We start from the raw sequence: 13,649 nt of genomic DNA, 5'->3' as shown, positions 1-13,649 counted from the left end.
TTTAAATCTTCCAAGCAGAGAGAGAGAGGGGTTAGTAGAAAACTTCCTATCTATCGAGGTGTAGGCGGGATCTGGACAGAATTTATTTATGTATTCCTGAGATGATTAAAGACGATCCCTGCTGGAAACTTCAATTCCAAAGAGTGAGGGAGTGGTGTTGACCCAAATTATATCGGAGATAAGTTTTGGCTAAAAAGATATACTTTAGGTGATCCTGATCCATAACATGATCAAATGTAAGGATCACCCCTATGAGTAACTGGACGTTCATGGTCACGACTCCTGAGGTCTACTGGCTAGAAGGCGCTAGTCCCTTTTCTAAAAGAACTCACACTTGTGATCTTACATTGAGGTGGAGTAAATCATCTATTCTAGACCCTTAATGGGCTGAACACACACCAAGGGTTTAGTAAGGTTAGTCCTTCTATGCGTGCATTCAAACCAGTGCATTCAGGAGTGTGTGCATGGACATGTCAGTGCATCTGAAGAAAATTATGCAAAAAGAGCTAGTATGCTCCAGTGAGAGTCCTGCATTCACCTTGAGCACACGCAACTGGGCGATTTGCTTCCAGCAGTGCTTCTAGATACTACGCGTCTATGTGAGATGCATCTGCGCAAGGCATGTCTGAGTGAGGCGTGTCTGGGCATGGAACATCTAGGTGTGGCATGTCAAGTAGAAGGGCATGTGGATGAGGTAAATCTAGTAGAATGGTGTGTGGATAAGGCACGTGTGGGTGTCTTCTTCAGATGATAAAGAGGGTCCAGCAAATATAGACTCATAATCTTGCTGAAGGGTAATAGTCCTCATTTGTCAAGCACTCTCAACTCACTAAAGGCGAGTTGATCGCAGACCAAGTCTGGTGATCGGCAATGCAAGGCAACTGGCTTCCAATTGGAGAGGTTAACACTGATTCAACAGCACTCACAGGAAACCTGTTGCTTGTGTATGTAAACAAAGAAGGAAACAAAGTTCTTTCGAGAAGAAGCCTATTCCTCTGACTGCAGGGAAGTGTAACCCAAAACTGGCAAACGTGAGAATCCTGTGATCACCTTTGGACAACCAATAGTTGTGGGAGACATACCAACCTTAAGCCTGTCTCAAACTCAAGGTCAATGTCCCAGGATGCCATAGAGTCATACAAGGAAGAGAGACTAAAAGTACTAAAGAAAAATCATACAAAATTTTTTTTTAATCTGCCAAAGTATCCAGGCAATTGAAGAATATCTGTCTTCACCGACAGCTGATATCAAAGCGACTACTCAGTGAGCAAGTGGGGGGGGGGGAGTTCCCAGCTCCCGGCGAATAACCATCATCCAACTACAGTACCTACACCTTGTAAAATTTTAACTGCCGTATTCTGGCTTTGCTTTCATTCTCCTATGTAAAGGACAATGGTTTTTATTTGTGCCGGAACAAACACTGTACTCCCTTCATAATACATAGGATCATGTTTATTTTATTGCCCATTGCTGCCAGAGTTACTCATGCTCAAAAGCTGAAAAGCAGTTCTCCAAAATAAGCAGAAACATAGATACTATAATGCCATGACACGTATTCAGCCTGACCTCTGCTAACAATCTTTCAAGAGGATGCAATAAGGATCAAGTTTCTATGAAAGATGTTGATGTGTGATAGTAAAAACAAAGTACATTATTTCTAAATGTAGAAATATGATGAACCAAGCAACTTCCTATGCAGCATCTAACATATAGGATAAGGATGCAGATTTCAAGTACTGTACTGTGTATCACATATGCTTCCAGGTGATAATATTCTGTGAACGAACATCAACCAGGCAGAGGCAGCTAAAATAGCAAACATTTTCACAAAAAAAATATTCTTTCCATCTTTATCAACTATAAAACTTATGACATTAAATTACCTTATCAAAAATACAGCATTCATAATAAAATAAATCAGTACTTACAATTGATAGAGGCTGCAACACTTTTCTGTAGGTATCAAAAGATGTCCATGGCCCAAAGATAATGGTACCAGGATTCATGATATAACCAGCCATTTCAAGAATACTAGGATGACTTGAAAGAGAGGTTGCATCCAGGTCATAACCAACAGATACTATCTTCATCAATATAATCATTTGTGCTCCTCGTATACTATGCCACTCCACAGGATCTGCCCACCACAATTCACTGTTGTAAACAAAATTAATTAATTTTGGAGATACTGCATAGTTTATAGGCATAATAACTCTAAATTTAATACACCTAAATTATCCTCATTATTAATATTCTCATTATCATTATCAGTACTATTAATATTTTCATCATTATTATTATTATTATTACAGTAATTTTAGTAACTGATGAAATTGAAAAAAAAAATTTATGAAAGATATCAAAGTTGTTCCTATATACAATATAACTAAATGAATAAGATTTTTGTTACAGTTGTAAAAAAAAAAAACCATATAAGATGAAAATGAATGATACCCATACAAATGAGAGCTTACTCAATTAATTCTGATTTATCATTCATCACAATGATGGTTATTTGCCCTAAAAATTATAGCACAAGCTGTAGTTGTACCTTGCTTCAAATACTTCCTCAGATGATGACAGATACAATATTTTAAAATTACACTACTTAAGAAACTCAAAGTCTCACTTATGATCAAATAAAGAGAATATTCCATTTTAGATATCTAAACTAATGTAATTTCAAGTAATATTAAGTGAATATGTGTTACTTTATGAATAAGAATTAGTGCTTACCATAATATCAGAAACGCTACACAAAACCCACAAGTCCAAGGGCCCCTACGTGAATGCAGCAGTTTGTCTGAGCAAAATAAGGCCAGGGTCCCAGCCAGTATCAAATATACCATGAACAACATTTTAGGTCCAAATAATTGCCAGGCCACCATACAACCACATGCAGCTGATATCAGGTGTACAAGCCATGCTGGAAGGTGCACTGAAGAAAAAAAAAGTATAAAACTAAAACACCACTGAGTCCTTTAATAAGAGTACAGTATGACTTCATCAATGCTGAAACACCCATTGAAATATGAAAATTTGTCCTAAATTGTATTTTCCCTAGCTATATAAACCCGTAAACATTTAATATAGGAATTCGTTTCAGTGCAGCTGAAACAGCCGAAGAGAAAGAAAACCAGGCAGTTGTGCTGATTGGTTAGCTGGCGGTATAGGGCGGAGCTTAGCTCCACACCCCCCACCGCCAGCCCATTTTCCTCATTCAAACGCTTTAGGGTCAATGTGGAACATGAGGGGGGTGGTGGAGGCGGGCATTTATATTAAATGATTACATGTTTGTACAGTATAGCTAGGAAAAATACAATTTAGGACAAATTGTCATTTGTTCCGACGCGATATACAAACCTCGTAATCATTTAATATAGGAAGACTCACTGGTTAGTGGGAGGTCTGTCTTTGCTGCTTATTAACAGCTAACTGCCCGGATATAGACCTGGTCTTGAATGAGAGCAGAGGACTAAATCCACCTACCCCTGTCTCTCGACCCGACATGATGATGGTGGGGTCTGAGAGACTGGGAGCCGGGTCGCGCGATGGGTAAGAGCATCGCACGACCTGAGAGCGTGAATGTAAGAGAAACTCGACCCTAGGGTCGCAGTGACTGGATGAACCTACATAACCAAAAGGCAAAGGGTATATACATCCAACGTCTTCCTTGCCTAGCAGAAGACAGGGGGTGAGAATACCTGTAAACAAACTCTAGCAATCTTACCTGGGAAGACTTGTCTTGATGTATGGGACTCCAAGGGAAGAGACAGAGAGAAAGGCGGAGCATATGCACACTGCTTTCACACTGCCAAACATACCATAAAAATCAAGACAAGAGACTTCCCTGTCCCGGAGGAATTGGAGAGGTCAGACAATAGCTTGAGCCGCTACCACAGGGCCAAGAACAAAGATGTCCAAGGACTTGTGCGTAAACTCCCCCAAGTAAAAGGTTGTAAAGGTGGTCTGGCGTTTCCAAACGCCACCCTTCAGCACTTGGCCCACTGCAAGATTTCTCTTGAAAGCGAGTGTGGGGGCAATGCCCCTGCTCTCGTGAGCTTTAACCCTTGCTGGTGCTTGGACTCTTCAGGAAGTCACATATGCCTTGCGGATGGTTTCACGGATCCAGAAGGATATCGTGTTCCTCGACACCTTCCTCTTGGCTCTGCCAGTGCTAAAGAAGAGTCGTCGACATTCAGGTCTGAGATACCGAGTTTGCTTAAGATAGCGCCAGGGACACCTGATGGGACAGAGAAGCCTCTCACCTGAACCAGCTCTCGCCGCATCCGCTAAGGAAGGAATAGTGAAGGCCTCGAACTTGGGATCGTGGATCGCTGGGTTCTGAGTCTTGGCCACGAACTCTGGCACAAAACTCAAGGAGATCTCCTTCAAACCCTTTGCATGAGTGACATTACAAGAGAGGCTGTGTAACTCCCCGACTCTCTTCGCCGATGCTAAGGCTAGCAGAAAAAGTCTTAAGGGCCAAATGCCTGTCTGAGGCATGGCTCAAGGGTTCGTATGGAGCACGAGTAAGAGACCCGAGAACTAAGATGACATCCCACTAGGGAACTCGAAGTACCCTCGGGGGACACTACTGTTCGAAGCTCTTAATGATCACAAAATTCTCGAGGGCGTTGGAGATATCTATGCCCTTCAGACGGAACACCATAGCAAAGGGCAGACCTGTGCCCTTTAATGGCAGAAACCGAAAGGAGCTTATCTCTGAGAAAGACTAGGAAGTCTGCGATCTGAGTCAGAGAGACTAAGACCGGAGAGATACCCCTTCCACTACACCAATCACAGAAGACCAACCACTTTTCCTGGTAGACTGAGGAGGAGGATCTTCTAAGGTACCCTGGCATCTCTCTCGCAGCGGGACACAAAAAGCCTTGAGCTCTGAGGAGATGCTGGATAGTCTCCACGCGTGAAGTCTGAGCGACTGCACTGCCTGGTGGTACCTGTTCGACAAGGGTTGCTGAAGGAGATTGGGCCATTGTGGTAGCTCTCTCAGTGCCTTGACCAGGAGCAACAACAGATCGGGAAACCACTCCATGTGTGGCCATAGCGAAGCAAGACGTCATCCTGAGTCCTGGGTTTTACTAGGACCCGGGACAGGACTGCGCGAAGCAAGCAAAAGGGGGGAAAAGGCGTAGCAATCCAGTTAATCCCAAGAATGTTGCAATGCGTCATCGAACACAGCCCCAGGATCTGGTACTGGAGAGCAAAACACGGGAAGCTTGGCGTTGTGCCGTGTTGCGAATAGGTCGATGCATGGTTCTCCCCAGAGGTTGAGTACTCGACTCTCCACCCAAAGGTGAAGAGACCATTCTGCCCCTATTACCTGGTCTCCGCGACTCAGGGCGTCTGCCCGAATATTTCTCTTGCCTGGAATGCACCTGGCTGACAAGGTTACGTGATGACTCTCTGCCCACAGAAACACCCGCCTCGTCAACTGCTGCAAGGGACGTGAGAGCGTGCCCCCTTGCTTGTTGACGTACATGACCACGGACATGTTGTCACTCATCAGCATTACCGAATGCTCTCTCAAACGAGCCTGGAAATGAATGAGTGCTCTCGAGACTGCCATCATTTCCAGCACGTTGATGTGCAGGTGTTTATCCTCTTCCGACCACACGCTTCTGTGAACAGACGGAACTGAGGTGGAGGAGGGTTTATGAGAAACCCTCTCATGAGGTTCTCCTCGTTTAGCCACCAAAGGAGATCCTCCCTTACCTCGCGTTCCATGCGAACTGAACGAGAGGGAGAATCGGTGGCTGCTGACCATTGCTCCTTCACACACCACTGAAGGGAGCGGAGATGAATCCGCCTGAAAGGAACAAGCTTCTCCAGCGAGGAGAGGTGACCTAGAAGAGCTTGCCACTGGAGGCCTGGAAGTTGTTCCTGCGACAGGAACGGCTGCGCAACCTCTCTGAGTCTGGTGATCCGTTAGCTGCTGCCGAGTCGATCAGCATTCCCAGATACTTCACCTTCATTGGGAATGAGGTTCGACTTCTCGTAGTTCACCACGATCCCCAGATCACGACAAACTGCCAGAAGAGAGTCTCAGTCCTGAAACAACTGCTCCTGCAAGGGAGCGAGAATCAGCCAGTCGTCGAGGTACATCAGTAGGCGGATGCCCCCCGAGTGGACCCAAGCTGCTACCGTCGTGAACAATCGCGTGAACCCTTGGGGAGCTGTGCACAGTCAGAAGCACAGGACTTTGAACTGGTACACCGTGACCTGGAAGGTGAATCGGAGGTACTTTCGAGACGACTGATGAACTGGTACTTGAAAGTACACTTCCTTCAAGACTATCACAAGCATAAAGTCGTACTGCCTGATGGCTAACAGCACAGCGCAAACTGTCAGCATCTTGGCGAAAGGTCGATGATCGGTCTCCAACCCTGGTGACTGATCGTGCACGACTTCTAGCGCATCCTTCTTCAACATTTCCTGGCCTTCCGCCTCTAAAGCTAGAGCCTTCGGAGATGTTGGAGCGTACGCGTGGAACGCTATTGGAGTGGAGGATAGGTGGGGCCGATGAAGCACAAATGGAAGCTTGTACCCTTCGCGAAGGGTCAACACTACCCATTCCTCGGTCCTGAGGTGCTGCTACATCGGCCAATGGCGCGATAGGCATCCCCCTACCTTCGACAGCATGGGAAGGGGAAAGCCAAGCTCAGCGTTTCCCTTTCCCTCGCTTGCCCCTGTTCTTTCCAGGGCATGGAGGAGCTCCCGAGGGAGGCTGAAAGGTCTGTTTGGCAGCAGAACCATTCTGAACTGGAGCAGGTCTCGGCTGCACAGGAGCACGACCAGCGGTACCCTTGCTACTTCCCCTGGGCTTGGCCTGACTCAGCCTGGCCGCGGACGGTTTCGCGGGACCAGGTCCCTTGAAACTCGCAGCCTGCGCCTGGTGGATAATGAAGTCCTTCGAGTCGAGGCGCCATTTATCCCGCGCGGCCCAAACTTCCTCTGGTGGAAAGAGAGAAGTTGCAGCTCTAATAGGAGCATTTCTGAGTGCCAGTGCCTTTCCTGAACCCATCTGTCTCGCCAAACAAGCGGCTACTGCCTCGCGCTTTTTGAGGATCAGATTGGCATTGGTGTACTGGGTAGAAAGCTGGTCCAAGAGAAAGGCAACAGCTTTCCCATCAGACAAAGCTAGGTTCCTGTACTGCTCCATGTGTTCGGGGGGTAGCGAGATTTGGTGTCCCGCGAGAACACTGTGGACATACCACACCAGTAGTCGAGCCACAAAGCAGCCTGGAGAGCAGCTACAGAGATGGACTCCATAGTTGAAATCTCAGAGGCCGAAAAGGAGACACTCTGAGATTTCAAACTCTCGAATGAGGAACCCCTAACAAGTGCTCTGACCCTGGTCGAGAGGGAGAGGACAAGGCACAGCAGACTCTGTAACGTAGTACCTCTTCTGTCGCTGGAGTGGTTGAGGGAGAAGCTTGTTCGAACCTTGGCTCCTAACAAGTCACCAGGTCCTGCGATCTGGTCACTCACTCGGTTCAATGCTCGAGCAGCCTGTCTCGACCAGGGTAGTGTGATGGGCCGTGAACTACTTTCGGGAGGTCCCCATAGGATCTCCCAGGCTGTATACTTATCCCTAGATGCTACCGCAGGAGGAGCCATGAGACCATTAATCTCACACACGAGGTTAATGACCTCTAAGAACTGCGACTCCACCTCGGGATCTTCAGTCTCTACTCCAGGTGAAGGTTGTGGAGGTGGCTGATCCCTCAGTCCTGTTACATCTGGAGGTGTAGGGGAAGCAACATGCTGCACAGATAACGAGCTCTCAAGTGCCTCCCCAAAGAAGTGCCTTAATCCGTTATTATTTCTTTTCACAGGTAATGACAGGAAGACCCTACACCCAGTAGGGAGACGAGTAGAGGTACAAGAATAGGATTGTAGGCAAGATGAATTTGTCAAAAGAAAAGTTACTCAAGACCTGTTTTGTTGTTATAACTTCTTCCCGTACACTGATGAGAGACTCAAGCCTGCCCTAGTACATTGTGATGCATAAGTAAGATTAAGAGCAAATAAAACTAGATTATTTCTATCACTGACCGATGTTGTCCCATCATAGCGTAATTGTTTTTTTCATATATTAACACAGAGTTTTCATGGATAGTGTTTCACATACTTATCTCCAGAATCATAAAGTGAACATAAAGTGGCATAGAAAAGTTTTCAGCGGCAGTCAAACTTTTAAGTGTTGTCAATGTCCAAACCCGGCTGACTGTTCATGCAGATAACGAACCACAGTGTTGTGGGGTTCTCCTTTAAGCTTGAAGTTTTTTCTGTCATAAGCCGGGAACTTTCTCTGGATAATATCTACATTAAACAGAAAGGGTCTCTCTTGATGTTAACAATTAGAAAATTTGCATCACAAACCAGATAAGGCTTTATCCTGAAAAAGGGATCATAGGGATATATCTTTTATGTGTGACTGACAATGATTGAAGCTGCCGGAGTTGGTTGCTGAAAACATTTTGTGTCTAGATGCTTAGTGTAGCGGTAGTGTTGTTTGTTGAGATAGTTGGACCACCCAGGCAATACACACAGTGGCATTTATTATGTACTATAACATGTAGATGTTTGTAGCATAGCATTAAGAATTTGCTATATTGTATTTGATATGCTATTTAGCCATCCCCTCTGGGTGTAACACTAAGGATTGTAAGTTTTTTCTCTTTCGCTCAGGAATGATATAAACTTTTTTCCTTTTCACAAAAATATTTTTCTTGTTTTTAAGAAGACAGCATTTCACTCCTGTACCTTACACCATTGTGTCCCCTTCACAGCCACTAATTGTCTTTTTTTTCTTAGTATCATTGTTTTTTCTTGTACTTAACTTGAAAACGGCTTACCTTTGAATAATATTATGCAATTATGCTTTTAGCTGGGTCCCCTTGCCCAGTGTAAATTAAGGGGTGGTGCCTAGTGCTCCGTTCTCTTGACCTGTTACCTAGATTTTTGGATATTCCACCGTTTTACCTTTTTTGTGTAGTGAACGTTGGGGTGTGGTCGGCCTTCGGACACTAGGCAGTTTGGGTGCTACCTCTGGCAACAGTCCGCAAACCACTACAGCATCGCCCTTATCCCCCGGAGGAGAAGAGGTGTCTCGGGGCACCATGTCCCTTTGACTGTGACTGGCCTTCCTGGCCGTCTTCAATTTCCTCTTCTTCCTCTTCCTCTTTCTCCTTGGGGGAGAGGAGTCAGAGTCAGAAGATGAAGACAAAGAGGAGGAAAGAGAGGAGAAGGAACTAGGGGAGGAATACCAACCACGCTTCCTCTTCTTGTGTCCCCTCCGAGGTACTAGAATGGTGGTGGAGGCAACAGCAGACGACACTGGACGAGGATGAACAAATGTATCTTCAGCTAAAATCAAAGCAGATGGTGCACTGAATCTTTGCTTCGAAGCCGTAGGAGATACCTGAGCCATGTCCGTAGGAAGAGCCATGGTTGGTGAACGGGGTGAACCTGAAAAACATCTTGTATCAGCAGAGTTTTAGCAGATTTTAATTTTAACTGACCTGCGGGCAAAGCTGTAAAGGGTTTGCCAGCAGTCGTTAACAAAATCTCAGTGTTTAAAACATTAGTCTCCCTTGTTTTAACAGGGAGCCCTGCGGTTATTTCACCCTTGGAAAAAGTTTGAATTCTCCCAGGAACAAATGCTTCATCAGGTACATGGTCAACAACAACAGGGGCATCAGGGAACATGGGAGTCGATAAAGTTACAAAATCAGTTACATTCATGTGTTCATCAACAATCGGATCATTCAAATGATGTTATTGAAGCTTGTCCGCCAGAGTTAAAGTGCGTTTTAACAAATTCAAGTCAGGCTTACCTGATGGTCCGAGAGACGCCCAAAGTTACCCCATCTTACCAGGTAACGTGTCGTCATCGGTATCAGATGGTCCAACAATCTGTCGGGTGTCTCTCGAGATCGCCAAAGTAGCGGAAGCGCTAAAGTCACCCGCTCCCTCGGGGAAACCCGAGAAATCCCCAACAGGCTGTGAATCCGAGCTTTCCAAAATCATACTTACACTCTCCTCAGACTTGGAGAGGGCATGAGTAGACTTCGCTGTGGCAGTCTCTTGAGATGACACACTTACCACCGGAACCCCCCTCCATCTTTTTCGAAAAAAGCGAGCTCTCCAAAGCAGAAGAAGCTTTAGGGGTCCGGTGATATTTGCGTCGATTCTCAAAAGCTTGCCACTGCAAGGGTGGCCAGGATTCACACTCACGGCAGGGAGAACCTTAGGGGCAAAGTTTTCCCCTGCATGTCGGGCAGAGCGTGTGCGGGTCTACAGGTGACGAAAGCCACCTACTGCAGCGCCTGCCACGGCCTGCAGAACATCGCATCTTACGAGTAACTTTCTCCTCCATAACAATCACACAATCACTAGTACACAAGCACAAGAGAAGGAAAAGGGATACAGCGTAGAGAGCGGAGTGTAGTACCACCATCTACGTTGAGCCGAAGCGAGTGAATGAGGAAAACAGGCTGGTGGGGGGGGGGGGGATATGGCAGTGGGGGCCTTTGGCGGTAGGGGGGAGGAGCTAAGCTCCGCCCCATACCACCAGCCAACCAATCAGCACAACTGCCTAGTTTTCTTTCCCTTTGGCTGTTTCAGCTGCGCTGAAGCAAATTCCTATATTAGATGATTACAAAGTTTGTATAACGCGTCGGAACAATTAACGAAGTAATTAAATCTACTGACAGGTGGGAGGGGAAGCCCCACCCACTCATCAGTCTGAAAAAACTAGCACTTTTGACCTTTAGGCGTTAAGTGCATCTTAAAGAAAATAGGTTTGTATGGTTAAGGAAAATACAAATGACATTCAAAATTGTGATTTGTTCTTACATGAATATAGACCATCGTCCTTTAATAGAAGACTTATTTTTAGGAGGGAGGAAGTCCCTTTGAACCAAATTACTGGTTGGTTCAACCTGGTCCTACACAAGAACAAAGGCGATGACTCCTGCCAACTTGGTAGCAGTCTATACATAGGGATAAAAGATAATTGCTCACGCAAGAACAAAGGTGATGACTCCTGCCAACTTGCTAGCAGTCTATACATAGGGATAAATGATAATTGCTCACAGAAGAACCTATATCCTTGCATGAGATACATTGTCCAACTGTATTTATGGCTATTATAAGAAATGAGTTTAAATACATTCTTTCCATCCTCCCTTCATCTAGGAAGATGGGGGGCTAATTCTTAACAAATCATGCTGCATAGGAAGAGAGAGAGAGAGAGAGAGAGAGAGAGAGAGAGAGAGAGAGAGAGAGAGAGAGAGAGAGAGAGAGAGAGAGAGTGTGTGTGTGTGTTAAAAGGAGTTACAAAGATTTTGGATTTTGGATGTCTCAAAGACTTTTTAGTCCATCCGCAGAGACTTCATATGCTCTTTGGTAGCGATATAGTTTAAACCTTTAGAGAGTTCTTATGATCTTGTCTAACTTATTCTTCAACTCCTTTACCATGTTACTGTTTACTACATCCGCTGGTAGTCTATTTCAAGTAATTGCTATGTTGTATGTAAAGAAATTGCCACATTGAGAGGTGTATCTTTTCAATTCCAGTTTGTATCCGTTACCTCTGGACAGATTTGTGCTAAGCATGAACAGATTGTTGCAATCTACATTTGTTATTCCTTTAAGAATTTTGAATGCCTTAGTCATCGAGTTGGTACAGTAGATCTAATAAGTTCAAACGTTCCATTCTTCGTCTATACCTAAATTGCCTTAGTGTTGGGACTAGTTTGATGGCCCTAGCTTGTACTGCTTCCAGTCTATCTATATCCTTCTGAATACTTGGGAGCCCAGAATTGGACTCCATATTCTAGATGGGATCTTACTAGTGATGTGTACATCTGTAGTACAGTGTCTTTGGTTCTGTATTTGAATTATCTCTTTATGTAACCTATTAGTTTTTGTGTTTTCTCTCCAGCTTTTATGCTCTGTTTGGTGAACTTCAAATCCTTGAAGGATCCTCAAGATCTTCCTCCTGATAAACAATTTATATTTCATTACCCAGCAGTGAGTAATCTGATTGTGGTTTACTTTAACCTATGTGTATGACTTTACATTTCGAACAGTTGAGAGACATTTGCCATTTTCTAGACCATTCTCCTAGCTTCACTAAATCCTCTCTTAGGCTTCTACTTCTGAGTTCACATCATTTATGCTGTTTAGTATCATTGGCAAATTTTGCTATTCTACTGGTTAATCCTAAATCTATGTTGTTAATGTAAGAGATGATGAATGGAGGAATATTGAATTAAAAGCGCAAGATACAGACAACTGGTGAAATCTAACCGAGGCACTTTGCGTCAATAGGCGTAGGAGATGATGATCATGATGATGATGATGATGAATGTAGAACAAAAATAGAAATGGTCCAAGGACAGATCCTTGAGGTACTTTGCTTGTAGCAGCTGCCCACTCTGAAGCTCCTCCATTGATTATAACTCTCTGTTTTCTGTTTATTAGCCAAATTTCGATCCATTCAGCTAGCTCGTCATTGCTGCCTAGTGCTCTAATTTTGACCATTCATTCTTTATGAGAAACTTTGTCAAAAGCCTTTTGAAAGTCTAAGTATATGATGTCTATTGCCCTGCTTTTGTCATAAATGTTAAACATGTTATGGGAAAATTTCAAAAGATTTGTTACACGAGAGAGAGAGAGAGAGAGAGAGAGAGAGAGAGAGAGAGAGAGAGAGAGAGAGAGAGAGAGAGAGAGAGAGAGAGAGAGATTTAGTTCATTGGATAAAAGGTTTGTTTGTTCTTCTGTCATTCCGCCTTGCGTGTGACTGACACTATCAACTGGATAATTCCTGTTGTGGGTATTTCACGGGCTTGAAAATATGGAATGCGCACGTAGGAACATGACAATTACTGTGAAGAATGTCAATAAATGGAAATAACAGTAGGCTAACTTTTACTCATGAAAACAATGAATAATACTGTACTTATATAAAATATGAAATTGATAACAATATTGAGGAAATTGTAAGATGCAAATAAATGATGTAGGGAATTTATAAAGAAAATAAACGGACAATATATATGGATGGAGATACTTTTAGGAAATTATTTAAAGTACAGTATAGAGATACTATATGGTGAGATTTTAGATACTAGAGTGTGACAGAATTCGACTAAACAGAGCTTTCAACAACTTGCATTACTTAGTGTTTAGGTGGTGTTGTGGGTGGGAGTCTGAGGAGAAGAACCAATGATGGTTGAAGAATGACACAGCTCGTTGCACTTTACAGAATTCTTTCTCCGTGATGAACACATATGCCAACATAAAAATACACTAAAATGGACCTTACATAATTGTGAATAAGGACTAGAATCCCAAGTGTTTCAGTTGGTGGTGAGCGACATGCGAGGATCCTTGCGTCTTTGAGCTGGGGGGAGTTAGGGGGGGGTTTCAATAATGCCTCAGGTAGGGAATGTCACCATTGGCTAGAGAGTGGAGTGATTCTACATGGTAATATAAAAACAGACTAAAATAGCTCTTACACAAGCAGAAATAAAGGCTAGAATACCAAAGATTTTGTTGGTTGGCTGAAGGAAGATGGATATACTAATATCAGGAAGGGGAAATTTTTTAGTGAA

General features: G+C 44.1%; 1 protein-coding gene across 1 annotated transcript in view; it reads right to left on the bottom strand.

Annotated features, from left to right (window-relative positions):
• Positions 1-700: 700 nt before the first annotated feature.
• LOC137657247 (protein-serine O-palmitoleoyltransferase porcupine-like) overlaps positions 701-13,649 on the bottom strand; it is a 136,504-nt gene continuing 123,555 nt past the window's right edge. Inside the window, exons 4-6 of the mRNA XM_068391585.1 lie at positions 2,737-2,938; positions 1,929-2,154; positions 701-787 (exon numbers count right to left, since the gene is read on the bottom strand). Of these exons, the coding sequence (XP_068247686.1) occupies positions 701-787; positions 1,929-2,154; positions 2,737-2,938 (515 nt within the window). The remainder of the gene's footprint in view (positions 788-1,928; positions 2,155-2,736; positions 2,939-13,649) is intronic.

The sequence above is a fragment of the Palaemon carinicauda genome, chromosome 18, assembly GCF_036898095.1.
Source record: "Palaemon carinicauda isolate YSFRI2023 chromosome 18, ASM3689809v2, whole genome shotgun sequence".
Classification (NCBI taxonomy): Eukaryota; Metazoa; Arthropoda; class Malacostraca; order Decapoda; family Palaemonidae; genus Palaemon; species Palaemon carinicauda.
Note: the sequence above shows the minus strand (reverse complement) of the source record. Positions and strands in the feature narration are given on the sequence as shown.